The 24572-nt window shown below is 36.0% G+C and overlaps 1 protein-coding gene across 1 annotated transcript in view; it reads right to left on the bottom strand.

Annotated features, from left to right (window-relative positions):
- Window positions 1–24572, bottom strand: part of WDR70 (WD repeat domain 70) — a 126127-nt gene that overhangs the window by 38076 nt on the left and 63479 nt on the right. Inside the window, exon 10 of the mRNA XM_069001836.1 lies at window positions 17551–17725. Coding sequence (XP_068857937.1) covers window positions 17551–17725 — 175 coding nt within the window. The remainder of the gene's footprint in view (window positions 1–17550; window positions 17726–24572) is intronic.

Below are 24572 nucleotides of genomic sequence, written 5' to 3'. Positions count from 1 at the left end.
ACAAGTAAAAACCCAAAATGTCTATCTAGAGACAGATAGCAAATCACATAATAGTTCAGAATTTGTGTTATTTTCCTATGGTCATATGATTTTATTTAGCATTAATTTATTAATCCATTAATAAAATCTAAACTGTATCTTTCAGAAATTAAACAACTCATCTTAAACTGGCCCCAAGCTGTGCCAGGAGAGGTTTAGACTGTGTATTAGGAAAAATTTCTTCACTGAAAGAGCGGTCAAGCATTGGAACAGGCTTCCCAGGGAAGTGGTTGAGTCACCATGCCTGGATATGCAGATGTGGCACTTGGGGACATGGTTTAGAGGTGGGCTTGGCAGAGTTAAGGTTGTATATAAGATTGTAAATAGGGGGACTTGATACTCTTAAGGGTCTTTTCCAACTGAAATGACTTTTTGACTTCACGTCATGCACTATAGAGGCTTCTCAGTGAAGTACCTATATAACTCTGAATAGTGTTTACCGTTTTTCAACTGTCCTATAGAGAAACGGAAACAGCAACATATAGATATCAAAGACTGACATTATTTGCCCTTAATGACAAAAATGAAAACAAAAGAACAAGTTCCACCCAACTCTATCCAGCTTTGATGCTTTAGGATTTCATGTAAAACTAGGCTTGTCTGAAAGGCCTAGTAAGATTGAATGAGCAATTCTATTTATCTTTCAAAATAAATTTGGTCAGTTTACCAGTAAAAAGATTGTTTTCCTAACTTTGAGCTCTGCAAGCTTGCCCTCCATATATTATTCTGCAAAGGAATATAACCTTGAATTGTAGTACTAAATCAAATATTCTAAAATGATTGAAGGTTGAAAAGAAGTTTTTATACATACTGGCAAACATTCATTGCAGTTCTCAAAGAAAATAATGGTTTTGTCCTCTGACCTCTTAATATTTTTAACAGATGTCTAATCTTGCTAACAAATCATTAGCAAAAAAATTGTTATCAGAATGTTTCTTGCTGGAAAGACATGAAACAACAGAACCAACGTACCCAATTCAAAAGTTTGATTAGAGAAGGGAAAGGGAGAGCATTGAAACATAACATAAAGATGTCAAGATAATTAGGGAAAAGTGTATCTACATATCTCCTTCATTATCCTTTCCCCTTCTGTTGCAGAGGTGCCTGCTATTATGAAGTAACAGTCACGTGCCATACAAAATTTGACAAGTTCATCAGTCCTTACCATTTTTAAAGGTTTAGTTACTTCAGCAAATTCTGCAGTAAACCACCATCTTCTGCAACTTGTTTAAAGGCTTTCTAACAAATAATTCCAGCAATGTAAGCACTTTCCTCCTAGCTTTGTATTAGCACGTATATTTTTGTTAAGCAATTACAGCTGACTGTACTTGTGTGCAAAATGAGATGACAGGCATAAAACATGAAGCACATGTGAGAAAGGACACAGTTGCATGTATCAAAAAAAGCTAGAAAAACAGATAAATGTCAGGGTTTGCAATATTGCCACAGTCCTCAGAGAGGACGAGACCCAGAAGATAAAAGGAAACCAGAGAAAGGACTGGGAAGGGGTGGGGGTGGGGGCAAAGGTACGTGACTGGAGGAACATCAGCAATGAATATTCCTTGTACAAAATCTGTATGGACTGAAGAGGACCCATACAGGAATTGAAAAAGACAGTGGCCACATGAAGGTTTTATCACAAAAGAATGACCTGCAACAGAGCCACATAGCTACAGCTCTGTGTCCCAGAACTGCTCTCCTGCTCCAAAACACTCAATAAAACTTATTCTAGGAAAAAGACAGACCTACTCAGTTGTTCACCTCAGAAAGCCAAGCCACATCCATGAGAAAAATAACAGTATGTTTAACCGATGGAATATTTGAACTTTCCACATTGTTTCTGGGATACAGTATTTCACAGTAAGCCGACACTTTCCCAAGATTATAATGCTTCCCACATTCTGCCCCCCCTGCTTTTCTTTTAATGAAACATTGAATGTCCCAGCCAAGACATTCTTCTTCCATCTTATTCCTAACATCTTCTAGATTTTTTTTTAAAAGCAGACACAGTAAATTAAGGCAGGCCTTGGGGAAAGTGAGACATATAAAGATGGCTATATCAATCTTTCTCTGTTATTACAGATGTGTAGCTAAATATTACTTATTTATTAGTGTGAACACAGTCAACCATACAACCACAATCTAGATTTATGCTGGTTTCAAAGATGAGGCAGAAGGGCAGGACTAGGTCAGCAGAGATGCCCAACAAGCAAGTCCCAGGCCACATACAGCTAGTTGAGTTTTAAATGGGTCTTTTCACCTAAGATACCTACAGCAAAATAAAATAGCTCACACTGACAATATTTAATTGCCAAAGTTGTAGTTTTTAGCAAATTTAAAAAGCCTTCCAAGATGACAGGCTCAAGGTGACAAAAGTATGAGTTACAAAGCTGCAAGAAAACAAACAAACCAGAAATCTCCTTTTAGTCACAACTGAGCAAAGCTGTTGAAAGTGATCCCAATCTGAGACAGACAACATCTCAGAGCTGTGATCACAGCTGACAAGACAGACAGGTTCCCAAGGCATGAGTTACACTCTCCAAATGTCTACTTCCCCAACCCCCCTTCAGCCACCTCTACTGAAGGAAGCGTATCTCCTTTCCTCTCAATTATAATCTACAAAAGAAATGAAAGTGTGCTGTCTGGGTTTACTATATCAATTAAAAATTGTCAGATCTACACACATCAGCTGAATTCAGGAATTTCTCAATATATTCCCTGAGTAGGCAGTTGCAGGCTGTATCAGATGCTTTTCTTAAGTCTCTGTAAACATGATCCCCAGGCTTTCAATCTATGTGACAGCTCTTCAATACCACTTCCCGTGGTGTAGAAATGGATGCTGTTTCAGTAATGAGCACACTGATGCAAAACAAGATTAACTTGTGAAATCTGAGGTTTTAGTGTTTACATGATTACACTCTTACATGATTTCCTCTTCTCTGTGACTTTCTAACTCGGTGACATCTACGTGTATCATTAGCAGATGTGAAACACTCCTTCTTTTCTCTCAATCCTAATTAACCAATTATGAATACAGTAGCCTAACTTTACTTTCCAAAACCAGGACATCTGACTGACAATTGTATTTAACTATCCTGTGCATCCATTATATTCTCATCTGTTGCAACTAAGGCCTTTTTCTGGGTGACAAGTCTTCAGGATTTCTTTATCTCACACACAGCACTGGTTCAAAACACTTCAATAATCTCTCACATGTATAGAGATTATAGAGAAGCTTACCTAGCTACTTGCAAATACTGAAGACATAAAAGACTTGGCTTTTTTTTTTTTTTAATACTCTGTAGTTTTTCTTGAGCAACTATATTACAATGGAAAACCTACATAACCTGGAGCTAAAAAAAATTTATATAATTATTTTTAAAGTTTATGGAATCTTCAATGAATCATGCATTATATTATGCAATTATGGATTAAAATAAAAATACAAGTGTGAAATACTTAGAAGATGTTCAGATATTATGGAAAAGAGCAGTCTTAGAAGAGAAGTCATACAGCGGTGTAGCCAGTCAAAATGAAAAATTACTTAGTGTTTTGTTAATGGCGATTGATAAAAAGAACTTGATTTCTATTAAAAAAAAAAAAAAATCTAAAACATTTACGCAGAAGGCAATGAGGAAAGGCACCTGATACATTTGACCATACATGGGTTTAGGCAAAACAAGGAAGCAAGCAGGCCGGCCTGTCCTAGAGATGTCTCTGATCCATTGTAGAATGACAAGTAACTCCTTCCTATCTGCCCATGCTTCCTTCACCAGGAAGGACATTCAATTTCTAAGAATATTGCTGACCACAGAAACAATTTCTTCTTGTTTAAGATTGTTCATCAAGAAATATTTCAGGAAACCATTTTGGAAAGATGACTTCTTAACAGCATTACTAAATAGTTGCCTAAAGGTTTGAAAATGAAACCCCAGCTGAATGTTTGGCTACACGGTCGAACTTTGCATTTGAGAAAATAATCTAGATGGACCACAAAAATTATAAATATTACTAATAAAGATAGCTTTTGGAAATTATTCCATTGGCTTCCTTTGGGGATTTTTTACACTGCATGAAAAAAGCATACAAGGATGTAAAAGTAACTTTCTTCTGTATCTTTTCATAACTTATCTAACCCATGTCAGGTTATCCTAGCAAATTTACATTTTTCGTCCTTTGTACTATCATAAATATGGCTTTTGTAAACCAACAAAAAAGACCACGCCTCTTTTTGCCTCTTTCAAAGTTAATCAGTCTTAGACTTGCCCAGCTGTTGAAGGTTTCTTTGCCTTCCAGAAAACAATCAAATGTGATCAATGTTATTTTGTAAAAATCTCATTAAAGATTCAGCTAAGATATACTAGAACTCCACTGAAAGTCCACAGATTTCTTCAAACTCATCTATGCCAACACTGCATGTTTCATATCATTTAAAAGTAGCTTTTGGCCTACTGGCAACAAACAAACAAAAATATAAACAGAAAAAAATTATAAAGAAGCTACTAAGTTGTCTTCAAAAAACAACTATGACAGACTCATTCCCAGCTTATTCCCAATTATTCAGTATAATTTCTCATATTCTTTCAGTCTTCAGTGTCCCCAAAGCTTAAACCATTTTTGTGGTCTAACAGAGGCACAGTGCAAATACAGTGAAATACACAAACTGAAAATACACAAAAATCTACATAAAGTTAATATTTCTGGTTCAGTAATCCTTGAGCCAAAAAAGGTGTATTTTGCAGTGAGTTATCAAAGATGGCTGTCTAATAAATCTATTTGCTTGTTGAAAATAGCAGCTACCACATGTATATTCTAAGAGGACGGGTGTGTTTCTCTAAGAAATTAAAATATTTTCACTAAACTCCTTGTAACATATAAAGCTATTATTTCTTCTACATTATTTGATTTTTCTGATAAAAATGTAGTGTAAATCATCATGCCATATTTTCTCTGCATATTATTTAAAAATACGTATTTTTTTTAGACTACAGATTTTGTTTTATCTATTCAGATGGAAAGATGAGGATGAAAAAATGCCTCAGTTAAAGGGGTGATATATTTTTCCTCATGAAGCATGTCAGCGGTAAAATGAGCATTCTTATCTCTGAGCCTCAGTGTTTTACAATGTTGCATGAAGTGGCTGAGATTATTAGCTCAGTATACTTAGCCTGATTTTCAAGGACAATACATATGTGAATTTCATTTTTTAAGTCTCTAGAAAACAAAAAATGCCATCATCATTCAATGCAATAAGTTGCTAAGAGAACATGGTTTCGAGAAGTTAAAGGAAACTCCCTTTCTTCTGTTTACAGGTCTGCTGGATACTTGAGGATGATGGGTTATATACTTTTCTTTAATAATCCAAGATACATTGCTATTAATCTGCAAGATGCAGAGTTCCTAAATGCCCTTAATTTCAGTTATGTTTAGCTCAGAATTTTACCTGGTAAGTTCACCAATTTCAGGATTAGGCCTCAGACATGTATGAGCAAAATGAAAATATAAGGGCTGGCTGGAAAAGAAGTAAAAACAAAGGCAACGCAAGTAAACGTAATTTTCTTTTCAAGCAATATTCTTATCTCAGTTCCAGGGTTTCTTCTTTGATGTTGCTTTTTTCTCACAATAGTTTTATATATTTGACTAGCTAAATAAGCAAACCTACACAAATAAAAACCCAACACACTTGCAAGCAAAAAACTGGAAAAGGAGGAAAAAGTTTTCAAAAATTGTTTATAGTGGTTTACACTAACAGAACAGAGTGTTCCAAGCTAGCCTTCAGAGCAGCAACCAAGTACCTAAGCATTAGATAGAGAGAAAAAGTTTGTAATATCCTTTAGAGAAAAAGTTGCTTGCTATTCTATGGTGCAATTTCTGATGAAATTTCAAACATGGGTCACTTTTAAAATTAGTTTTCTTTTTTAATAGACCTTAAAACCAAATTACTGTTTTAAGTATGAGAGGAAAGAATTCTTTCTGTTTGCTATTAGCATCCTTAAATCAATTAATCCCTTCTGTCTCATGTAATATAAATAATAAGATGATTATTAAAGGTATGGAAATATAAAAATGTCTGAATTGATATCCAAGATTCCTTCAAACAGGCTGCAGGATTTCCACAAAATTTCTCTCTGAGGACACAGAATTGTTACAGCATTTTTCATTCTGGAGTTAGCCTTCTCCTCTACAGCTGATGTTTGCTATTGCTTTCAAACCCCTCTTTCCTCTTCTTTTTCTATTTTCATCATGTAGTACCTCTGTCTGCTACAATTCTCTTTGACCACTAGCATCCCTAGAATTCTTGTCCATCCAACAAAAAGATTCATTTTCTCATTCTAGCCTCTCTGTTTTACTTATACCCAGTAATTTTGTATTTATTCACCAGCAATGGCATCCTCAGAGCATAGAGATATAGAACTTTCACAAGCAGCAATTCATGTATTTCAAAACCTTACTTGCGTTACCCACTTTTCAACAAATAGCTCCGTGTTTCTCTCTTAGTCTCTCTTTTGCCTTTTCACCGAATACTGCCTTCTCCTCCACCCTCGTTCCTTGTCAATTCCACTATATTCCATCTTGAAAACGCCACTTGAATTCCCTCCTGAGTCTCAGGATTATCCCTGACAAATCCAGTACACCGCCCTTACTGTCATCAACCTCGGGAAAAAAGCATCTATTTTCTGGTTCCTCTTCTTCATTGTTTGATGAGGTCCAGTATCTCCTGCACACCATCTACATGTTGGCTCCCTTCTTCACTAGGTCCTCTGGTACATGATTACCTTTCAATTTCTCTGGCTATTCACTGCTACTCAATCCCTTGGTCACTGAACTTCTCACTCTACAGTGTATTTTTAAACACTTTATTCACATATTACTCCTAATATTTTCACACCACTGAACTGTCTTCCAAAAAAAGGTATTTCATTGTCTCTCTGCTGAACATCTTAGTTCATCTCAACATCACTTTGTGAATGTTTAGCTGGAAATACAAATTCAACATGATGAAAGCTGTTCCTGATTTTCTTACATATATACCATATCTTCTCAATTTCCCTGGAAGATCTGATGTCCTTTAACCATTCATCATAAGAAAAATGTTGTTATATGCATCCCAATGTATCATCTCCTTTCCGATACACATTGTAAAACATACTGTAATAAATCCAATCAATAACCCACTGTTGGTATCATTACTTTGCTGTGTTTTCCCTCTTTGTTTCCTTGATAATGGTTCTTTACTTTTAAGGGTCCACTCCTGCCTCATTTTTTCTTCTTTAACAGCTGTATTTCACCACTTAATTAAATACACAGTCTTTTCATAACAGCAATTACAGACCATTCATTTAATCTGCAAGCACACCTGTGTTTTTCTCACAAAATAAAAGAAAACCAAAATCAAACCCAACAAAACCACCACTCCTTTTTCTGAAACACGTGGAAATACAGTAAGCTATCAGGTAAAAAAAAGACCGAAAAAAAAGTGTGTGAAACAAATAGTAACTGAGTTTGCACATTGCCTTGTTTTTGTTTGCTGGTATAAACCACTTACCAACTTGACACTGAAGAATTCATTTTCTGACATAGCCATCTTTGGTTATGAAGGAAGTCAAAACTGAAGTTTATTTTACACGTGCAGACTGACAGCACCACACATTATTGCAGCCCTGCCTTGCCCTCCCACCTCAATGCAACAGCCAAGAAACCATAGTGACCTGTCTGGAATACAGAAAACATTCCTACACCTCTGCCAACTCCTACCCAGTTTGGCAACACACTTCAACACATCAAATATTGAAATCAAGCAGGCATTTTCACATTTGTGACAAGTAACAATGGCTGGCAATGCAATGCTTTCTGCTGACTGCAACAGGTGTCCCTGCTTCTGAAAAATCACTCAGGCTCTTCAAGGCAATCTTGAATATATGCCAGTCCTCCTGTCACAAGGCCAGGGATGCACTACCTGTCCTAGTTCTGCTCTTGTGAGCCCTGGAGAAACAGCATCTAATACAGGCCTGCACAGTGTACTCTGATGGCCTCAACAGGATGAAGTTTGGTTACATATCTTGGGCTCTCCAAGTGAGACCACAGAACTGCATAATGGTGAGGACAAAAAGTAGGCTAGTGAGCTACGATGCAGTGCCATTTATATTTTCATACCAGGTAACACGTTGATCACAGCATCTACATTCATCAGGAGCTCCTAGTGTCCATAGAAACAACACAAAGTCTGTGATCATACAACAAAATAGAGTTTTTACAGCAATTTTCTCTTTGTATGTGAAATAGCATAGTGCTTTATAATTTGGCCATCCTATCCCAACCTCTACAAAATGCGCTAAATATAAAATAAAATTGAGTACTGCTTTGAGCACAAAACAGTCACAAGCCAAATCTGTGACACATATACACAGTGCAAATGAAATAGTAACCATAAAGACATATTTTAAAAACTCCACATACTGTTTAATCTAGATGAAAATTACATATGTTGAAATATCTAAGAATACATTGTTTAAATGACTGCTTAAAATGATTACACACATCCAGGAATTCTACTGAACTACAACGTCATTATAAGTCTCTGGACTTTGTATATGTATATGTATTTACAAATATATTGTATATGTATTTACAAATAATGTGTGAAACACATAGGACATAGGTAGTCATATCCAACTCCAAGTCTAGTTCTCTATCTCATGAGAAATTTAGAACTTGGTTTAAGGAAAACAGCTGTTTCACGGATGTATCTCATTTCAGTCTGTGTAGTATCACTGCAGTCATACATTAAATAAAGCACAGCTGGACAATGCTCCACCTATTTCACCACCCTCTCTGCTAACTGTTTAGCACTAACATCTGTTGAAAACAAACTTCAGGAAATAGGGAGATCATGAAAAAAAAAACCCTTTATTTTAAAATATTTTGCACTGGAAGAAGTTTTGCTTACTTATGAAGAAAGTTTCACATGTATTCAACCAGGTCTTAATTAAGAGATTTATACAAAGAGCTGCAAGAAACCTGCTCACTGAAGGCGTCTTATAAAAAATCTAATATTATTACAAATACTTTTAATTTCATATGATTGGTTTAGTTCTGTCCCTGCTGCCCTGATGCCAAGATATGTTTCAGCTGTGCAGTTTACCTTCTCATTGATAATCATGGACACAAAAATAACTTGTTTGGCTTATAATCATATTATGAATTCTCTAGGAATGCCATTCAAATATTTTCAGTTAAAATTAACCGGACTTACGTTCTTTAGTAATTGAGGACAGTCTCTAGAGTATTATGGCCAATTATTTAAACTGTATCCTCACAGAAGTGCACCCTTAATGGATGTAACCATGAAACAAATGTTCTCACTGTATAGAAAAAGTTGGTTTTTATCAAACTTCCTGAGTCAAGGGTATGTAACCTAATGTTACATACAAAAGCTATGCCTCACTATAACTTATCTTCTGCAAACCTGTATGTTTCATGGCTCAGAAGCCATTTCCTACATTTTTTGGTTTTAATCCACTTGTTCAAGCTGTAACAGCTTTCCTTTGTTAAGTATTTTAAAGTATGGGAGTTTCAGGCTTCCCTAATAAAATAAACTTAATGACCAAGAGTTTTACAGAAATGCACTTGTCACTGCTTTTAGGAAATTCACAGCATAATCCTGCTGTTCATCTCTTCACAAGCTTCAAGAAATAGTGACCTACTATGAAGCAGATTGAGATACATTTGGAGACAAAACCAGCTGCCTAATAGACACATCAAGCACAACATTCTTTTCATAATTTACAAACCCTACCAGACTCCAGACCACTGAAGTGTTCAGTTTGCTTGAACAATGCATATACTACAGTATCTAAAAGCCATTTCTCTGATAAGTCAAACCACTCACTTCTTGTTAGATCAGAATGTAGTATTTGCACTTTCCACTTTTTGCCTCTGCAAAAAAGTAAAACTTCCTCTAAAATAACAAAGCTAGCTCAAGAAGGCTCTTTTATTTTTTCCATTATTTTTCATTATTTCATCTTTCTATTTCTGTAACATTATTCATGTTATATTAATATTAATAGCACTACAATATTAATAAAGCCAATCACATTGCTAAAATGCCTACTCTTCTCAAATTGTCATTTTTAAATTATTTCTGTAAGTTACTACTTTTAGTTTTCCAAATAATAAACCAAAGAGAGATATATAATCCTAGTGGGATAAGCCTTTTTCCTTTATCCTTACATGAATCCAAAGTGAAATCCTTAAAGTTATTTTCATTGGGGGGGTGTGACAGACTTCAAGATTTAGAATTGCCTTTCATCATTATATTAGATAGTGCAAACATTTAGATAGTTCTTAACTATAAACTGTTTATTACATAAGAGAGAAATGCACTTAGAAATACAGCAGGGCACATTTTATCTCAGCATATGATTGTCAGATTCTTTACTGTGGCTGGCTTCAGGGTACAGATAGTGATGTACTGGCTAAACCAGACATATACAAAAAGGAATAATATATGAATCTGTTAATATTTGCTGCTGGCAAGCTTGTGTGTGATTTCCAGTTTCTGGAACAGAGGTCTGGCACATATACATATGGAATGAAAGGGTGGAATATTATGGATATGGAAAACTTACCTTAAGTTTGAAAGGGGAATATAGTATATTTGGATATCCTTCATCTTGTATTTACACAAGAAATTTCCAGATGTAGCCAGACTGCCCTCTTCAAAGCATGAAGCATGTTACATACTTGGGGGAAATTGGAAGATTTGCCTGATGTTTAGCTATAGTAGTGATATTCAGCAAATTTAAGAACATTCATTGTAAACTGTTTCTATTAAATATTGACATTTCACTGGAATATTTTTAATGCTGTGAAGATATCAATATAAACATTAAATTCTATATATAAAAAAATCATCCAAATAGACAAGTGAATAATCCATAGTAAAAAAAGATATAAATAAAATCTAGCTGGTGCAAAAAAACGCGTAATCCTGAAATGCTGTCATAGACAAGATACCAAAGACACACACAACAAACTGGTAGAAACCGCATCTAAAAAGGCATATGTACACTAGTAAAGTTCTCTAGTTGATAGACATAAGACATTTCAGGAATTAATTACTGAGAGCCATGTTTTTTGCATGTCAGCATATGCAAAATGCATCCTGTAACTGTGCAAAGATCCAACAACCTCATCTTCCTAACACATGGGTATATATCCCCTCAAAGGACCTTCCAATTAATGGAGAAAATATTTACGGCAAGTCTCAGATCTTACTACTAGTTTTCATTACTCTGTCTTGGCAGCATCAGCTGTAAAATCCATCATGAACAGCAAAATAAAGTTTGAAAAAAAAATTTCCAAATAAGATCTGGACTTGGATTCCCATTCTAAAAAAAAAAAAAAAAAAGTATCTCACATAATAATTTTTCATCATCTAAATCTGTCCTTAGTTGTACAGTATTTTTTCAAAATGGCTTCTGTACTTGTAAAACTTTTCACCTAAAAACTCTACCTTAAAACTTCCAACAGCACACCACAAAACTAAAGCTTAAAGAAACCCTTTCAAAGCAAACAATTACTAAATATAGAAATGTATTTATCTTACATCTATAAATCATGCAATTATTTGGAAAATATTTTTAACATGACTATTTGTAATTAAAATGTACAGAGCTTAGATCTGTTTAATTTCAGTGCATACTGCGACATCCCACTTTTCTTCCCCTTATATTTTGAGGATAGGGTAGCTTCAGGGTGTGTGGAAAAGAGGTTATTGGATTACCATTTGATCAGACCACTTTTGGAGATATTCATGTGGGTAGTACATTATTACAGTGTTGCATTTCAGTATTATTGTGAATTTTAAGTTCTGCAAAATCACTTTGAGCTTTTGCTTAGTAATTTAAACTGATCACAATGCATAAATTATTCTAGCAATTTAAAATCAGAGTACAGTTTTAAAACCAGGAAAAAAGAAAATGCTAGCAAAGCAGTAATTCAGCAATACTGTAGCAAACGCTCACTTTTGAGCTGAAGAGTGGAGTTAGACCTATGGCTAAGTCTTCTATGAAACAAGAAAGTAAAGAAATGGAGGTTAATCTCTTCATATAAAAATATTTCCATGAGCACTGAATCAATTTGCTTAGTGAGAATTATGCTAGAAATCAGAAAACGTATCTTTCATGTTCAGATTTGCACTAGATAAAAAGATAAACCTATTCCAGATGTAAAAGACAAACCTATTACAGAGGTATTTGTCGAAACTAATTCTTTACTACTTATAGTGCAGCCAGTAGAAGGTAAAAGCTTATAAAAACTACTCAAAGTTTATAACCAAATTTAATACAGCTAGAAAAAAAATACAGACAAGATTTTGGGTGTACAAGCTGTTTTCTCAAAGGCATTTAAAAGACATGACCACTTCTTGGAAACTCCACCTCCCTAACATCCTTACTAATGCTTTTGTATCACAGCTGCAATGATACATGATAAAATATGTGATGTGTGAAACTGTGAAACATGATTCAGCCTGCCATACACAGAGAAGTTGTTTATGCAGTCCTGTGCTGAATGCACCCAGGAAAAGTTGGGGGGAAAAAAAAAAATCACATAACAGGTAGCCTCACCAGGTGGTTTGAAAGATTAAGAAAGGCTAACTAAGAAGTCTAGCTTTTTTTCCGCAAAAAAAGCCCATTTGTAACTAATGAAAAACATGTCAATCCTTTCCTGCTTATTGTAGAAAATGAGGGGAGCTTTTCTGTTCATTAAAGAGATTTCAAGCAATTGTAACTCACAATACACTTCAAAAATTACTTCAGTCTTTCCCTATCTCTCTGAATGAGATGCTCCAATTCCTGGATGGGAAAACCAGGCACACAAAGGTTTACTGATGGCAAGACACTCTGAATTCTTGATACTAAAGACTGACTCCATGGATCGGTTTGTTCAGAAATACGTACTACTATCAGCTTGCAAAAAGCCCTGAATGGGCAAGCACAGACAAGATGAGGAATTTGAACTTGTTTGAACTGTAGGTAAACCTAGCGGTTTTTACTGCACTCCCCTGTGAATCAAAAATGTTGAAGGTCCTTTCTTATTTTGACCACTAATGCTCTCCAACTCTCTGTACTTGCCAGACATTTTTCTCCATGTCTCAGAACATTTAAATTGAGAGTGTTCTAATGTGCTGTGTTATGATTGACTATTTCACACTGTTGCTTCTACTATTCATTCAAAGTTTGAAGGAAGTTATTTTTTATGTCCTTTGAAGCTGTTATTTTAAGCCAAGTTGACAGTGTTCATAATATTTCAAATACACTGACAGATCACTCTGCTAATGTGCACTGTAACTGCACATGTACATGAACCTTAAAGAAAAAACATGCACTGACAAAATAACACATGTGAGAAAATAACACAGATTTATGACAAAACAAAAAAATCCTCTGAGGCAGGTGATTATAATGGATCATGATCCTGCTGAGGAAGTTTGGAAAAAGGCAAAGCAGAGCCGGAATACATTTGGCTAACTTCAGCATTAGCAAGTTACCAATGTCAGTGTCATGAATTAAGAAAAAAATCTTCCTCCAAAAGTTCCGAAAGTGTTTTTACTCTCACTGCATACAGCTGGGAGATTTGGAATCACACCAAAAAAGAGTGGAAGTAAAAAACTGAATGAAACATTCATGGTGTTCATCACTATTCAGAACTAAAGGAGTGAACTGATCACTCCCTAGGCACAGCAACATAATTAAAAAAAAAACCAGATACTGAGATAGTTCAAAAGTGGTTTAGAAAAAAAAAGCTGATGAAGATAAGTTGCAACAAACAGCTACTTTGACTTCAGCAGGATGGATAAAATATAACACAGAGAAGATCTTGTCTTCCTCTAAATTAAAAATCAAACATTATTTAATTACACCATTCTAGACCAAGTTCTACACTGTGGAGGAGTGTACAACACAAGTGATGTGTCTGTGGTGATGGGGATGCCACTGCACAACGGGTTCATTTTTCATTTCTTTGCCCTTTGATTGACACATGGTAGGATTCCTGTAGACAGGGGTAACAAGTAACATGTGAAGCAGAGAATAATAAAACCTATACCAGCAGTCAGAAACTATGACTACAGTGACAAAGGAGATTGGTGGGGGCTTTTTAGGTAGCTTCTGTCTTGCAAAGTGGTACAGTGATGGCTTCCCACCAACACTGCCCCACTGCCTGCTTTTTTTGCTCTTGGAAAGGGACAAGAGACCCTCTTATCTACTTGGGTATTCACTTCTGCCCTTGGAACTGCTGCCTTATACTTTAATAGAACATAAGACAATGGGCAGGAACTGATGCACAGGAAGTTCCACCTGGACATGATGAAGAACTTCTTTACTGCGCAGTGACCAAACACTGAACAGATTGCCCGGAGAGGCTGAGGAGTCTCCCTAACTGGAGATATCCAAGAATGATCTGGACACAATCCTGTGCCGTGTGCTCTGGGATGGCCCTGCTTGAGCAGGGAGGTTGGACCAGATGACCCACTGTGGTCCCCTCCAGCCTCACCCACTCTGTGATTCTATGCTGCGTTGATAGCCTTTTTCTCTGGGAAAGCAGAGACTTTACATTTTCACTCAAGCAAACAGAAACAACCCCCTCTAGAAGGCTCTGTGTTTGACAATAGGTTGTAGTCAAGTCAAAAATAAATGCATCTAAAAACTCTCACAGATGACCAGGATAACAGGCACTATGGATATGTATCTAGTGAGAGCCATAATATCTGAATGGAACATCTTCACAGATTTCGTTTGTACTGTTACTGTCAAATGCAGGAGCAGTGGTTTGACCACTCAAGATCAGGGTTGAAATGTCATTTATATTGTTGCATAAAGGAAAAATCAAATTCAGACAGTCACAACATGCCTTTATTGGGTCATCCCTGTCATGACAGTACCGTCAGGTAAGCCACAGACAGTTTTAAACAACTTCCTGAATCTTTCCTTCCTGCTACGTATGGACCAAGCACACAGCATAAATAATGATGCCAGAATCATTCTGGACTGATCAAGTATAAGAAAATATGGCAATTATTTTCTGCTTTCAAACACTAGTGACTTTTGTTACTGACTAAATAGAGCCTTGTCAAGAAAAATGCAAATGCTGTCTCAATTTTGACTTGAAAGCTAGCTGTATTGTAGCACAGCAAAATCTGTACACATACAGCTCTACACTTGTTTTAACAGAACCAACTGGAATTTGCTGGATGGGAATTAACAGCTTTCTGTTCAAAAATCAGAAGTTAATATTTCTACTATATATTTCTCCAAGAAGCTTAACCCTCACACCTCTATCCTCCACAGCTTTACCCATTTTCCTGTGTCACACACAACTTGTACCCCTAGAGCTGCACCAATTTGTAGTACCTTATAATTTTCTTCTTCATCTTGCAAGTATCTCTGTATCCTGTCAGGCCAGTAAGGGCTTTCATCATTCCACTGCAGGAGTCAGTCTCATCCTCTTCTTTTAAACTATTATGTTGAACACATGTTCCACTTGAAAAAATTTTTTCTTCTCCCTTCCCCACCCCAAATATAAGATGAAGGCTTTGTCTAATTGTTTAATCAAAATGCCTTTTGAAACACTTGATTTTAACTATACACAGGGATCTCCAGAGGACACCAGCAGTTTTAGGTAAGAATACCACTAAAAATCTAATTTACCTGCTCCTTTACCTAAAAATCTTGCACACTTCTTAATGAAACCAACAAAGGCAAAGACAAAAATTCTATAGACCTTAAAAATACAAACCCCAGAACACCACTAACTTAATTTCCACTAGAAAACACTTTAATCTTGCCTTGTTATGCAGGGGTCACCCATTGGAAATTGCACAAGATGCACAGGATATATCTTTAAATTACTCATCATCACCTTAAACTGCACTCAATCAGCATTGCAATATGTCATCTTACAGACGCAGAAAAGTTCAAAAGGAAAAGCACATGAAAAAGCAGACTACCAAGAGCACTATTGTTAAAACTACACCAGAAAGCTTAATATTTCAATACTGTATATGTTAAAATAAACAACATACACAGGTGATGAAAGCCAGTCTCTGAAAAATTTATTATTCTGTTAGAAGAAGTTTACACTTAGGATGAATTCTCAAGCTTCATGCCATTAGGAAGTTTTACTGGGTTTATAGTGGAAATAAAAACAGAAATAAAAATAGATGACAATCCCAAAATACAGGCTGTACTTTGAGTATGATGCACAGGCTTTCTTTTCCTTTTAAATCTATACATTTGCTCCTGCCTCCAGCAATCAAATCTTTTTAAATCTTTATAAAAAGCTCCCTAGATTGTCTGTTTTCCTTTTTAAAATCAAATATTTTGAAATATGAAGTTGAACAGACTCATGTAACCTGTACTAGTTCAGTTTTACTTCCACACAGCCATCCTACTGGAATTGTACAGCTTTCAGAGATTTATGACATCAGTTTCATGATCCCGCTCTTCTTCCCTCATTTCCTCTGTATTCTCACTTTGGCTTTAAAAAAAATTGACCTTATTTCCATATTCTCCTCCAATGCATGCCATTGGTACTTATCCCACTGAAGTGAAAGGGACTTTCACTTCTTTGCATAAGATGGGCATAAAGAGAGAATATGGGTGATTTACTAGAATGATTATTTTTCAAAGCAGTAAAGCTTAGCCTGGTGAATTTGCACTTGACATTGTAAAATTAAACTCTTGGAACTGGACTGTTTTGTAAGCTGTACTACACAAAGCAACAGCGAGCACTGAATGCTCTAAGCTTCAAACTATACAGTAGCAAGAATTGTACTTGTCAGTTCAAGTCATAACACAGTGGAAATTGATTGCTTGGTTCAATATGAACAGAAGTATTTCCTAATTTTCAAAAATTTGAAGTAGTTTCCATGCTGATTCTTGCATATCCACAATACATTTACATAAATAGTTCAAATTTTCCTCAGTGTTTATTTTTACACATTAGACAATATGACAACATTTGCCATTTCATGAGCAACATTGGCCTTACCATTACCCACTTAGAAGCTATTCTTCTCTAGCTATTATATGGATTAATGACCGATTTCAGTATCAAGTTTTCAGAGTTACTCCTTAATATATTCAATATCTCAAATAAATTACGTAACAACCAACAAGAATTACAGCTTTCTCACAAACATTGCATCTTAAATGAATAATAATCTAGATACAGATCTGTGGCAATTTTTTTTTTTAAGCAGACTGCAAAGAGTTTTCCCAGCATTTTGAAATTAGTGGCAGCACACTGAATGATTAGTTATGGAAAGACAGAAGAAATATTAAGTTATACCTATGAGTTACATGGTTTTCTGGATGGGGAGAGGAGGGGAAGGGAGAGGAAGGGAGGGGAGGGGATAAAAGTATAAAAGTACCAAAATTGACTTTATCTGCTGCAGCATTCACACTCGAAATATTAGAAGTACATATTGTTATCAAATACTGGACTTACACTCATATTCCTATCCCAGATCTGGATAGAACCATCTTGACAGCCAGCTGCAATAAGTTTCCCATCTCTGCTGTATGTGCAAGTTGTAGGAATCACCCGTTTACCTTGAACTGATCGTGGCTTAAATACGCTTTTGTGCTTTTTTTCATTGTTAACATCCCAAGTCCTCACAGTTCTGAAAAAAAAGTTTAAATAAACAGTTGTTTTAGATAACATTAATACATATAAAATAATTCTTCTTGTGGTAAAACCAAACCCCTTTTCCAGCACAGATGGCATATAATACTGTTCAAGTTAAGTTGTAATGGCTTAAGATATGAGAACAACTTTCCAAGTAAGAAACATCATGTACACTAAAATGCATCTCAAGTTTAAAAAAAAAAATTAAAACAAACAAACAAAACCCAAACCAAAACAGTTTTTTCCCAAACCTCTCATGTAAACACATAAATTACTTAGAATTGGAAAGGTAACGAAAGATTATTACACAGGTACCATATAATCTCCACTGCCACAGGAAATCAAGAAGATGAAAGTATTCAATCCTCTACAAAGAATGAATACTTCAGAAAACAGGCATGAATGCTTATGCAAACTCATAACTTAAACAGATTTCTTAATGATTCTGACATAACTACAACTGAATATTCTGCTTTTAACTGGCTAGTTACTCTTCAGACTTTATTTTTAAAAGACATTTTAAACATTAATTGTAATATTATTGTAGTTCTCTTCCACTAATCCTGAAGGTCTTAAGAGTTCTATTATAAAAATGTTCTTCAAATACTTTAGAAAGACTCATTTATGTAATATTGTTTTCTTCATGTTGAGTTTTTCCCACATTATTAGCAAAACAAATACATCCTTTGTCCTTTTAATGGAAAAAAGAGTATCTGCCTGGATCTTCACTGTTCCTTAGATACGGAAAAACATCCATATGAGAGAGAACTAAAACACTAGATACAGGTGGACCCTTTAAACTGTCTTAGATACAAATGTTTTTTGTCCATTTAATATGTTGCGGTCTTTCCAGATAAAAATTCAAAACTCTTCTGGCATCTAATGCAGAGAAGAGTTTCAGAATTTGGCAAAGGAAGGAAGATCATTTATTTAGAAAGAAAAAATCTCAAGGTTCTCAAGACAACCCCATTTGTTTAGACTATACAAACATTGCCTATGATCCAACAGCACATAATTCACTGGTGTCTAGAAAAGCAAATACAGCTTTAACAGAGGCTGCCATTTCTCCAGAATGAGACAAGATACCACGGCATAACATTAGGAACTTCCATCAGAGCTACAAGACCACACAGGCCACAGAACTGATACAGAAATAATTATAGAATAAAATAGACAAGGAAATTAGCTGGAATTACCTCAGAGAGGTTACATTTAATTGCACCTTTAATGACAGTAATGAGAAATCAGTAACTGTAAGTTAGAATGAATAAATAGAATTAATCTCCAGTTGTCCATAATAAAGTCAAGGTTAGTTTCATTTTAAAAGTCTTCAAATCTCCTATGTGTAAGGCACCACTTCATGGCTCTATGTGGAGCTCTAGCATAAGACATTCAAGTGTTCTGATGATTGTTTGGGTTTGAGGTTTTGGTGGGTTTGTTGTTTGGTGGTTTTAATTATTATTTTTATTTTAAATGAAGCACTATATTACAATGATAATTAGGTTGATTAGAGGATCTTCAGAAATTGCTTTCATCCTCAACCGTCATATGATTCTGAGATTCCCTTTTTCGCCTCCTTGTGTTGTCAGTAATCATCTCAGTCTACTGCCTTTCATTCATACTTTCTCCCACTGTGACACTTGCTCAAAACTTGCATCTTTTGCCATTTCCCTTCCCTCATAATACTCAATCCCTCCAAAATCTCATTTGAATATCCTGTACCTTCAGCTTCTCTTCTTCCTTCAGTGATGACCATCTCCTACTGAAAAGCTCTGTCCTCTCTTACAGTCCAAGTTCCCAAGGACTGCCTTGGCACACCCCTTCTCAGGTGGTGCACCCAGTAACACAGTTATGTGCAGGGAACTTCGGAGCCTGCCTTCCCCTTTCACTCCAGATGTCTCACAAGTATCTCAGATGTAATTCCAGAAACAATCTCTTGAGAATCCTTTACCATCCTAATTCTTTATTTCTGCTGGCATGGAATGACTTTTTTAAAGTCTTCAGTTTCCTCTTTTTAGGGCTCAATGTCCTGTCAAAACCTCAAAAACTGGCTATACTAAGAGCATGTTCAAACCTTTTTATCATTTACCTATCTACTGTAAAGGAAGAACAAGCACTTGTATACTTTTATTCCTTATAACACACATTAAAACTAGTATGAGCCCTAAACCAGCTGTAATATCGGCAGGTCAGTTGAAAAATCAAAGTTCTCTGAACTGCTGCTTCCGCTGCAGACAGCTGGCCATATTCCCACACATATGAGTTACATGCCCTGTCAAAAATGCCCACATAGCCTATAGTATATATTTAACATTCCCTCAGTGTTTTCTTAACGTCCCCACACTGAGCACGTGTTTGCTGTTGCCTTGCTGCTACTGCATCTAATGAAAAAAAAACCTTCTACTAAAGCAAATACTTTGCATGAAATCTATGTATTAGCTACAAATTTGTCAATCATTCCCAGAGAGCCCTTAATTCTTGAGCTAAGACTGAGCTCTTTAATGTCTTCTTTCACATAAGATCTTATAAGTATTTTTCCTTTATGGAAATATTTCCTATTCTTATTTTAAAATGGACATCATATTGCAAACACATACCATGTGCAAAATTTCAGCTTAGCATGGCTTCTGACTGAATCACCACAAACTAAAACAGCAGGAGTCATTTGTAAACTATGTATGTTTTATATTTTCCTTCAGAGCAGTGATAGACTAGAAGCAGAGATCACTGAAGGGCCTCGGGGAGATACCTTCACTGGAATGAGAGGAGGTTTAGGCTGGACATTGAGAAGAATTTCTTCACAGGAAGAGTAATTAGACACTGAAACGGGCTGCCCAGGGAGGTGGTGGAGTCACCATCGCTGGAGGTGTTTAATGAGACTTGACACGGCGCTGAGTGCCATGGTCTGGTTGACCATGGCGGTGTTGGATCAGAGGTTGGAATCAATCCCAGATGCCTTTTCCAACCTAATTGATTCTGTGGCTGGACATGCCCTGGCCATGGCACTCACAGCCCAGAGAGCCAAACGTGTCCTGGGCTGCATCCAGAGCTCTGTGGGCAGGAGGGGAGGGAGGGGATTCTGCCCCTCTGCTCTGCCATAGTGAGACCCACCTGGGGGCATCCAGCTCTGGGTCCCTGCAGAGGAAGGACAGGGACCTGCTGGAGCCAGTCCAGAGAAGACATTTAAACTGATCAGAAGGCTGCAGCACATCCCTATGAGGACAGGCTGAGAGAGTTGGGTTTGCTCAGACAGGAAAAGAGAAAGCTCTGGGGAGAACAAAAGTAACTTCAAGTACTAAAAAGGGGCTTGTAAAAAAAGATGGAAAGTGATTTTTATATGAGCAGATAGCGATAGGAAAAGGGGGAACAGTTTTAACTAAAGGAGGAGAGATTTAGGATCGATATTAAGAATAAATCCTTTACTGTGATGGTGGGAGGCTCTGGTACAGGTTTGCTCAGAGAAGTTGTGGATGTCACCTCCCTGGAAATGTTCAAGATCTGGTTGGATAAGGATATGAGCAACCTGGTCTCTGACCTTGGTGGGAGGAGGGGGGAGATTGGAATTAGGTGACCGCTGAAGTCTCTTCCAACCCCAAAGGTTCTGTGATACTGTAACTAATATTTAAGTCCTCCCATTCTAGCCAGAAAGAAAGGAGATAAAAAAAAAAAGAAGCATAGAAACCCAAATAATTTACCTTCAGGTAATATTGTCTTTAAATTGGCAATATGGCAAAAATACTCTAAGAGTGCTTCTATATATTCTCTCCACTTTTGCTACTGATCCTCAATCAGCATACCATAAAACAGTCAACTCAGGGAACATTATGTAATTATCACTCTGGAGGTTTTTTTCTGAAATATTTTTTACCATCTAATGATTTCCTGTTCCTCAGACATAATGAAAAAATAAATGAGAGTGCATTACGGAAGTTGTATTTTCACTTCCTAAGTTCTCTGAGTTCGGTCTGCTGTTTGTGTTGAAATGAGTAAAAAATTTTATCCCTGCATCAATCAGATAATTTCCAGGACATTCATTTTGTTCAAAAAATCTCTCTTACTAGGAGCATATCCTCCAACTTTAAAAAGTGGGAGATGAAACAATAACACTGCTTTATGCTCTATGTTGCACCGTTTAGTAGAAGTATAATAGTAATATTTATCTGTTGATAGGCAGACTAAGGTATTTTTGAACTCCAGTAAAAACAAAAGAAAAACATTTCCTGAATGGGTCTTTTTTTCCACCTGAAAACAAATTATGTTACATGAAAGTTTGCTCTGTAGTAAAAAGTATACATAGGGATTCTTTTTAAACTATACCTTTAACATATACTGTTGTTTGTTCGTTACAACAAGTTTTAATACATTGAATGATATGCACAGTCACATCAACATTTTTGATTTCTCTTTCACAAACTCTTTTTCAATTAAAATATCCATGAAAAAGGCTTCACATGCACGTTTAAATTTATCTTTTTAAATTATGGATTCCACATCTGCAAAACAGATTTTGCAAAACTGATTTTGTAAAGTTCTTATATTTGCCAAGAGCAATTCAAAGCAACTTAGAAAAGGAGGAGAATGTTCTTTTGGAAAGGTAATGTGGATATTTTCATGACCACTGAGATGGTAAGTGACATATAATAAACAACTAATTTAATTACTGGGGTTCAAGGGGAGGTTTTGGCAGGTTTTTTCCCCAAAAATGTTTTTTTTCTCTCGCCCTTCTGATGTTATTACTAATTTAAAATTTCTAATAAGATTAGTTATTGGCAAAATGCTGCTGCATTACACAAACTATTATCATTATGCAGGTGCATTTCCCAGACTGCAAGGACAGAAAATTTCTCTGTCATGAGTCAGCTAGACACTGCCCTAAAACAATCTGTTGAAATTCAAGAAGTGAACCAATTCAAACTTCAAAAGCCTGACCTGCCAAATTCCACTAAGCTTTTTTGTCTGTCCCACCTCCTCTGCTTCTACTGGACTAGAAAACTCTATTGCACAATGCTGAATGTTATTGGCATTTAATATGTTAAGTCTACTTTGAATAATTAAGGCTACTCTTTATCACTTGAAATACAAAAGAAGCAAAGAGTACATTATTGTTAAAAGTACAGATCAGGCTTAATGCTGAATCTAGTAATCACATTATAGTGCTCACCTTTGCAATGTATTATAGTGCCTTCCTGTGTAATACAAGGTTGCAAAGCTGTAACATACTTCAAAATCATCATGCAAATACTGTGGCAATGGAATTGATCATCCCAGTACAAGACACCAAGATATCAGTGATAGAAAACACATTTTTGAAGTGTTAGATTAAGACTCTTTATAAACAAAAAAGCGACTAATCTTACATTAAGGGTTTTTTTAAATCTCTTTTATCACATAAAACAACCATATGTACATGGGAATGAAATTAAGATACTTAGTAATATGATGAAAAATTGCCTAAAGCAGAATATGTAAAGAGATTAGTTAAGAAATAGCTGCAAAGTTCTGTTAAGATGCACTTCATGCATATGGTGCAGCATTATGTCAGCAAGAAAGCTTTCATTATTATGTTCTTTTTGCCCTCTTTCAGCAGAAGTAAGTTACAGTCTCCTTTTGTTGAGCACACAGGACCCAATGAAGGTGGAGTCACCTGCCAGACAATGAAAAAAAATTGTACACAAAAACAGATGGAGAAATCTAGAGAAACTTTCCATACTTGCTTGGCAGAAAAACTTCTAAATAAGCTACCTACTTCCAGCATTTGAACAGAATTAAAATAATTTGAACTAGAATACAAGAAAAGTCACATCCAACATATGTAAAATCGCAACGACAGAAGGAACTGCCAAAAATATGGACAGAACTTAGGAATTTATAACAATACTATTTTTCTGTTACTTAAATAAACCCTAGATGTAAAAAACAAAGAGAAACATTTAACAGAGGAAAAAAAAAAGGTATGTGGTATACAGCAAATGAGCTAAGCAACTACGAAACCGTATCTTTCCATATTTTCAAATTAAACTGGTAGCCTTTTTTTGACAGGAGAAATTGCCATCATTTGTATGTACAAAGTACAAAAGTATGAAGTACATCATTTGTATGCAAAAGTGCAGCTGAATCTTAATTACTGGGGGGGAGCAGATTAAAACCTAATAACACTGAATGGGAACTGCTCCCATTCTCCAGTGTGAATGAACTAAAAAGCAACAAACTCAAAATTAAAATGACACATAAGCATATGAGAGAGCATGTAGAGTGGGTGTTCTGAATTACTAAGCAAAAATCCTTCTGCTGGCCAATATATGCAACATTTGAGGAAAACTAACTTAGAAAAGAAGACAGAGAAGAACTGGAAGAATATCGGTTTGGCTAAGAAACCAGAGCTAATGCAGGTAAAGGAGAAGAACAGAGACAGAAAGAGACAGATTGAGGAGGATAAAAGCAAGGAACAGAATGTAAGTTATCACGTCATGCCAGATTTGGCATGACTGCCCTCAAGTCAGCTGTGCAGCATGTTCATGGGAGGAAAACAGCAGCAGCAAATCCTAGTGAGTTATGACATACAATCATCTCTGACTGAGGAGATGGCCAAAAGATGCATTCAGACACAAAGGGTTACCCATCAATACATCTGTATGACCCTTCAGAGATTTTACTGTAAAGACACAGTAGAACACCTATCAACAGAACCTTTTACTTATGGCATAAAGAGTCTGTTTTTAATGAAACAAAGCTCACAAGCTTTCTGGACTGAGTAATTTCTACTTTTTCCCAGATTAAATCACTGGGTCAGGCTAGCAATACAAAAAGGCACTCTTCAAGAAGGTAAGAAACTTAAGAGCAGG

This window comes from Aphelocoma coerulescens, assembly GCF_041296385.1.
Source record: "Aphelocoma coerulescens isolate FSJ_1873_10779 chromosome Z unlocalized genomic scaffold, UR_Acoe_1.0 ChrZ, whole genome shotgun sequence".
NCBI lineage: Eukaryota > Metazoa > Chordata > Aves > Passeriformes > Corvidae > Aphelocoma > Aphelocoma coerulescens.
The sequence above is the reverse complement of the archived record's forward strand: the minus strand, read 5'-3'. Positions and strand labels throughout refer to the sequence as shown.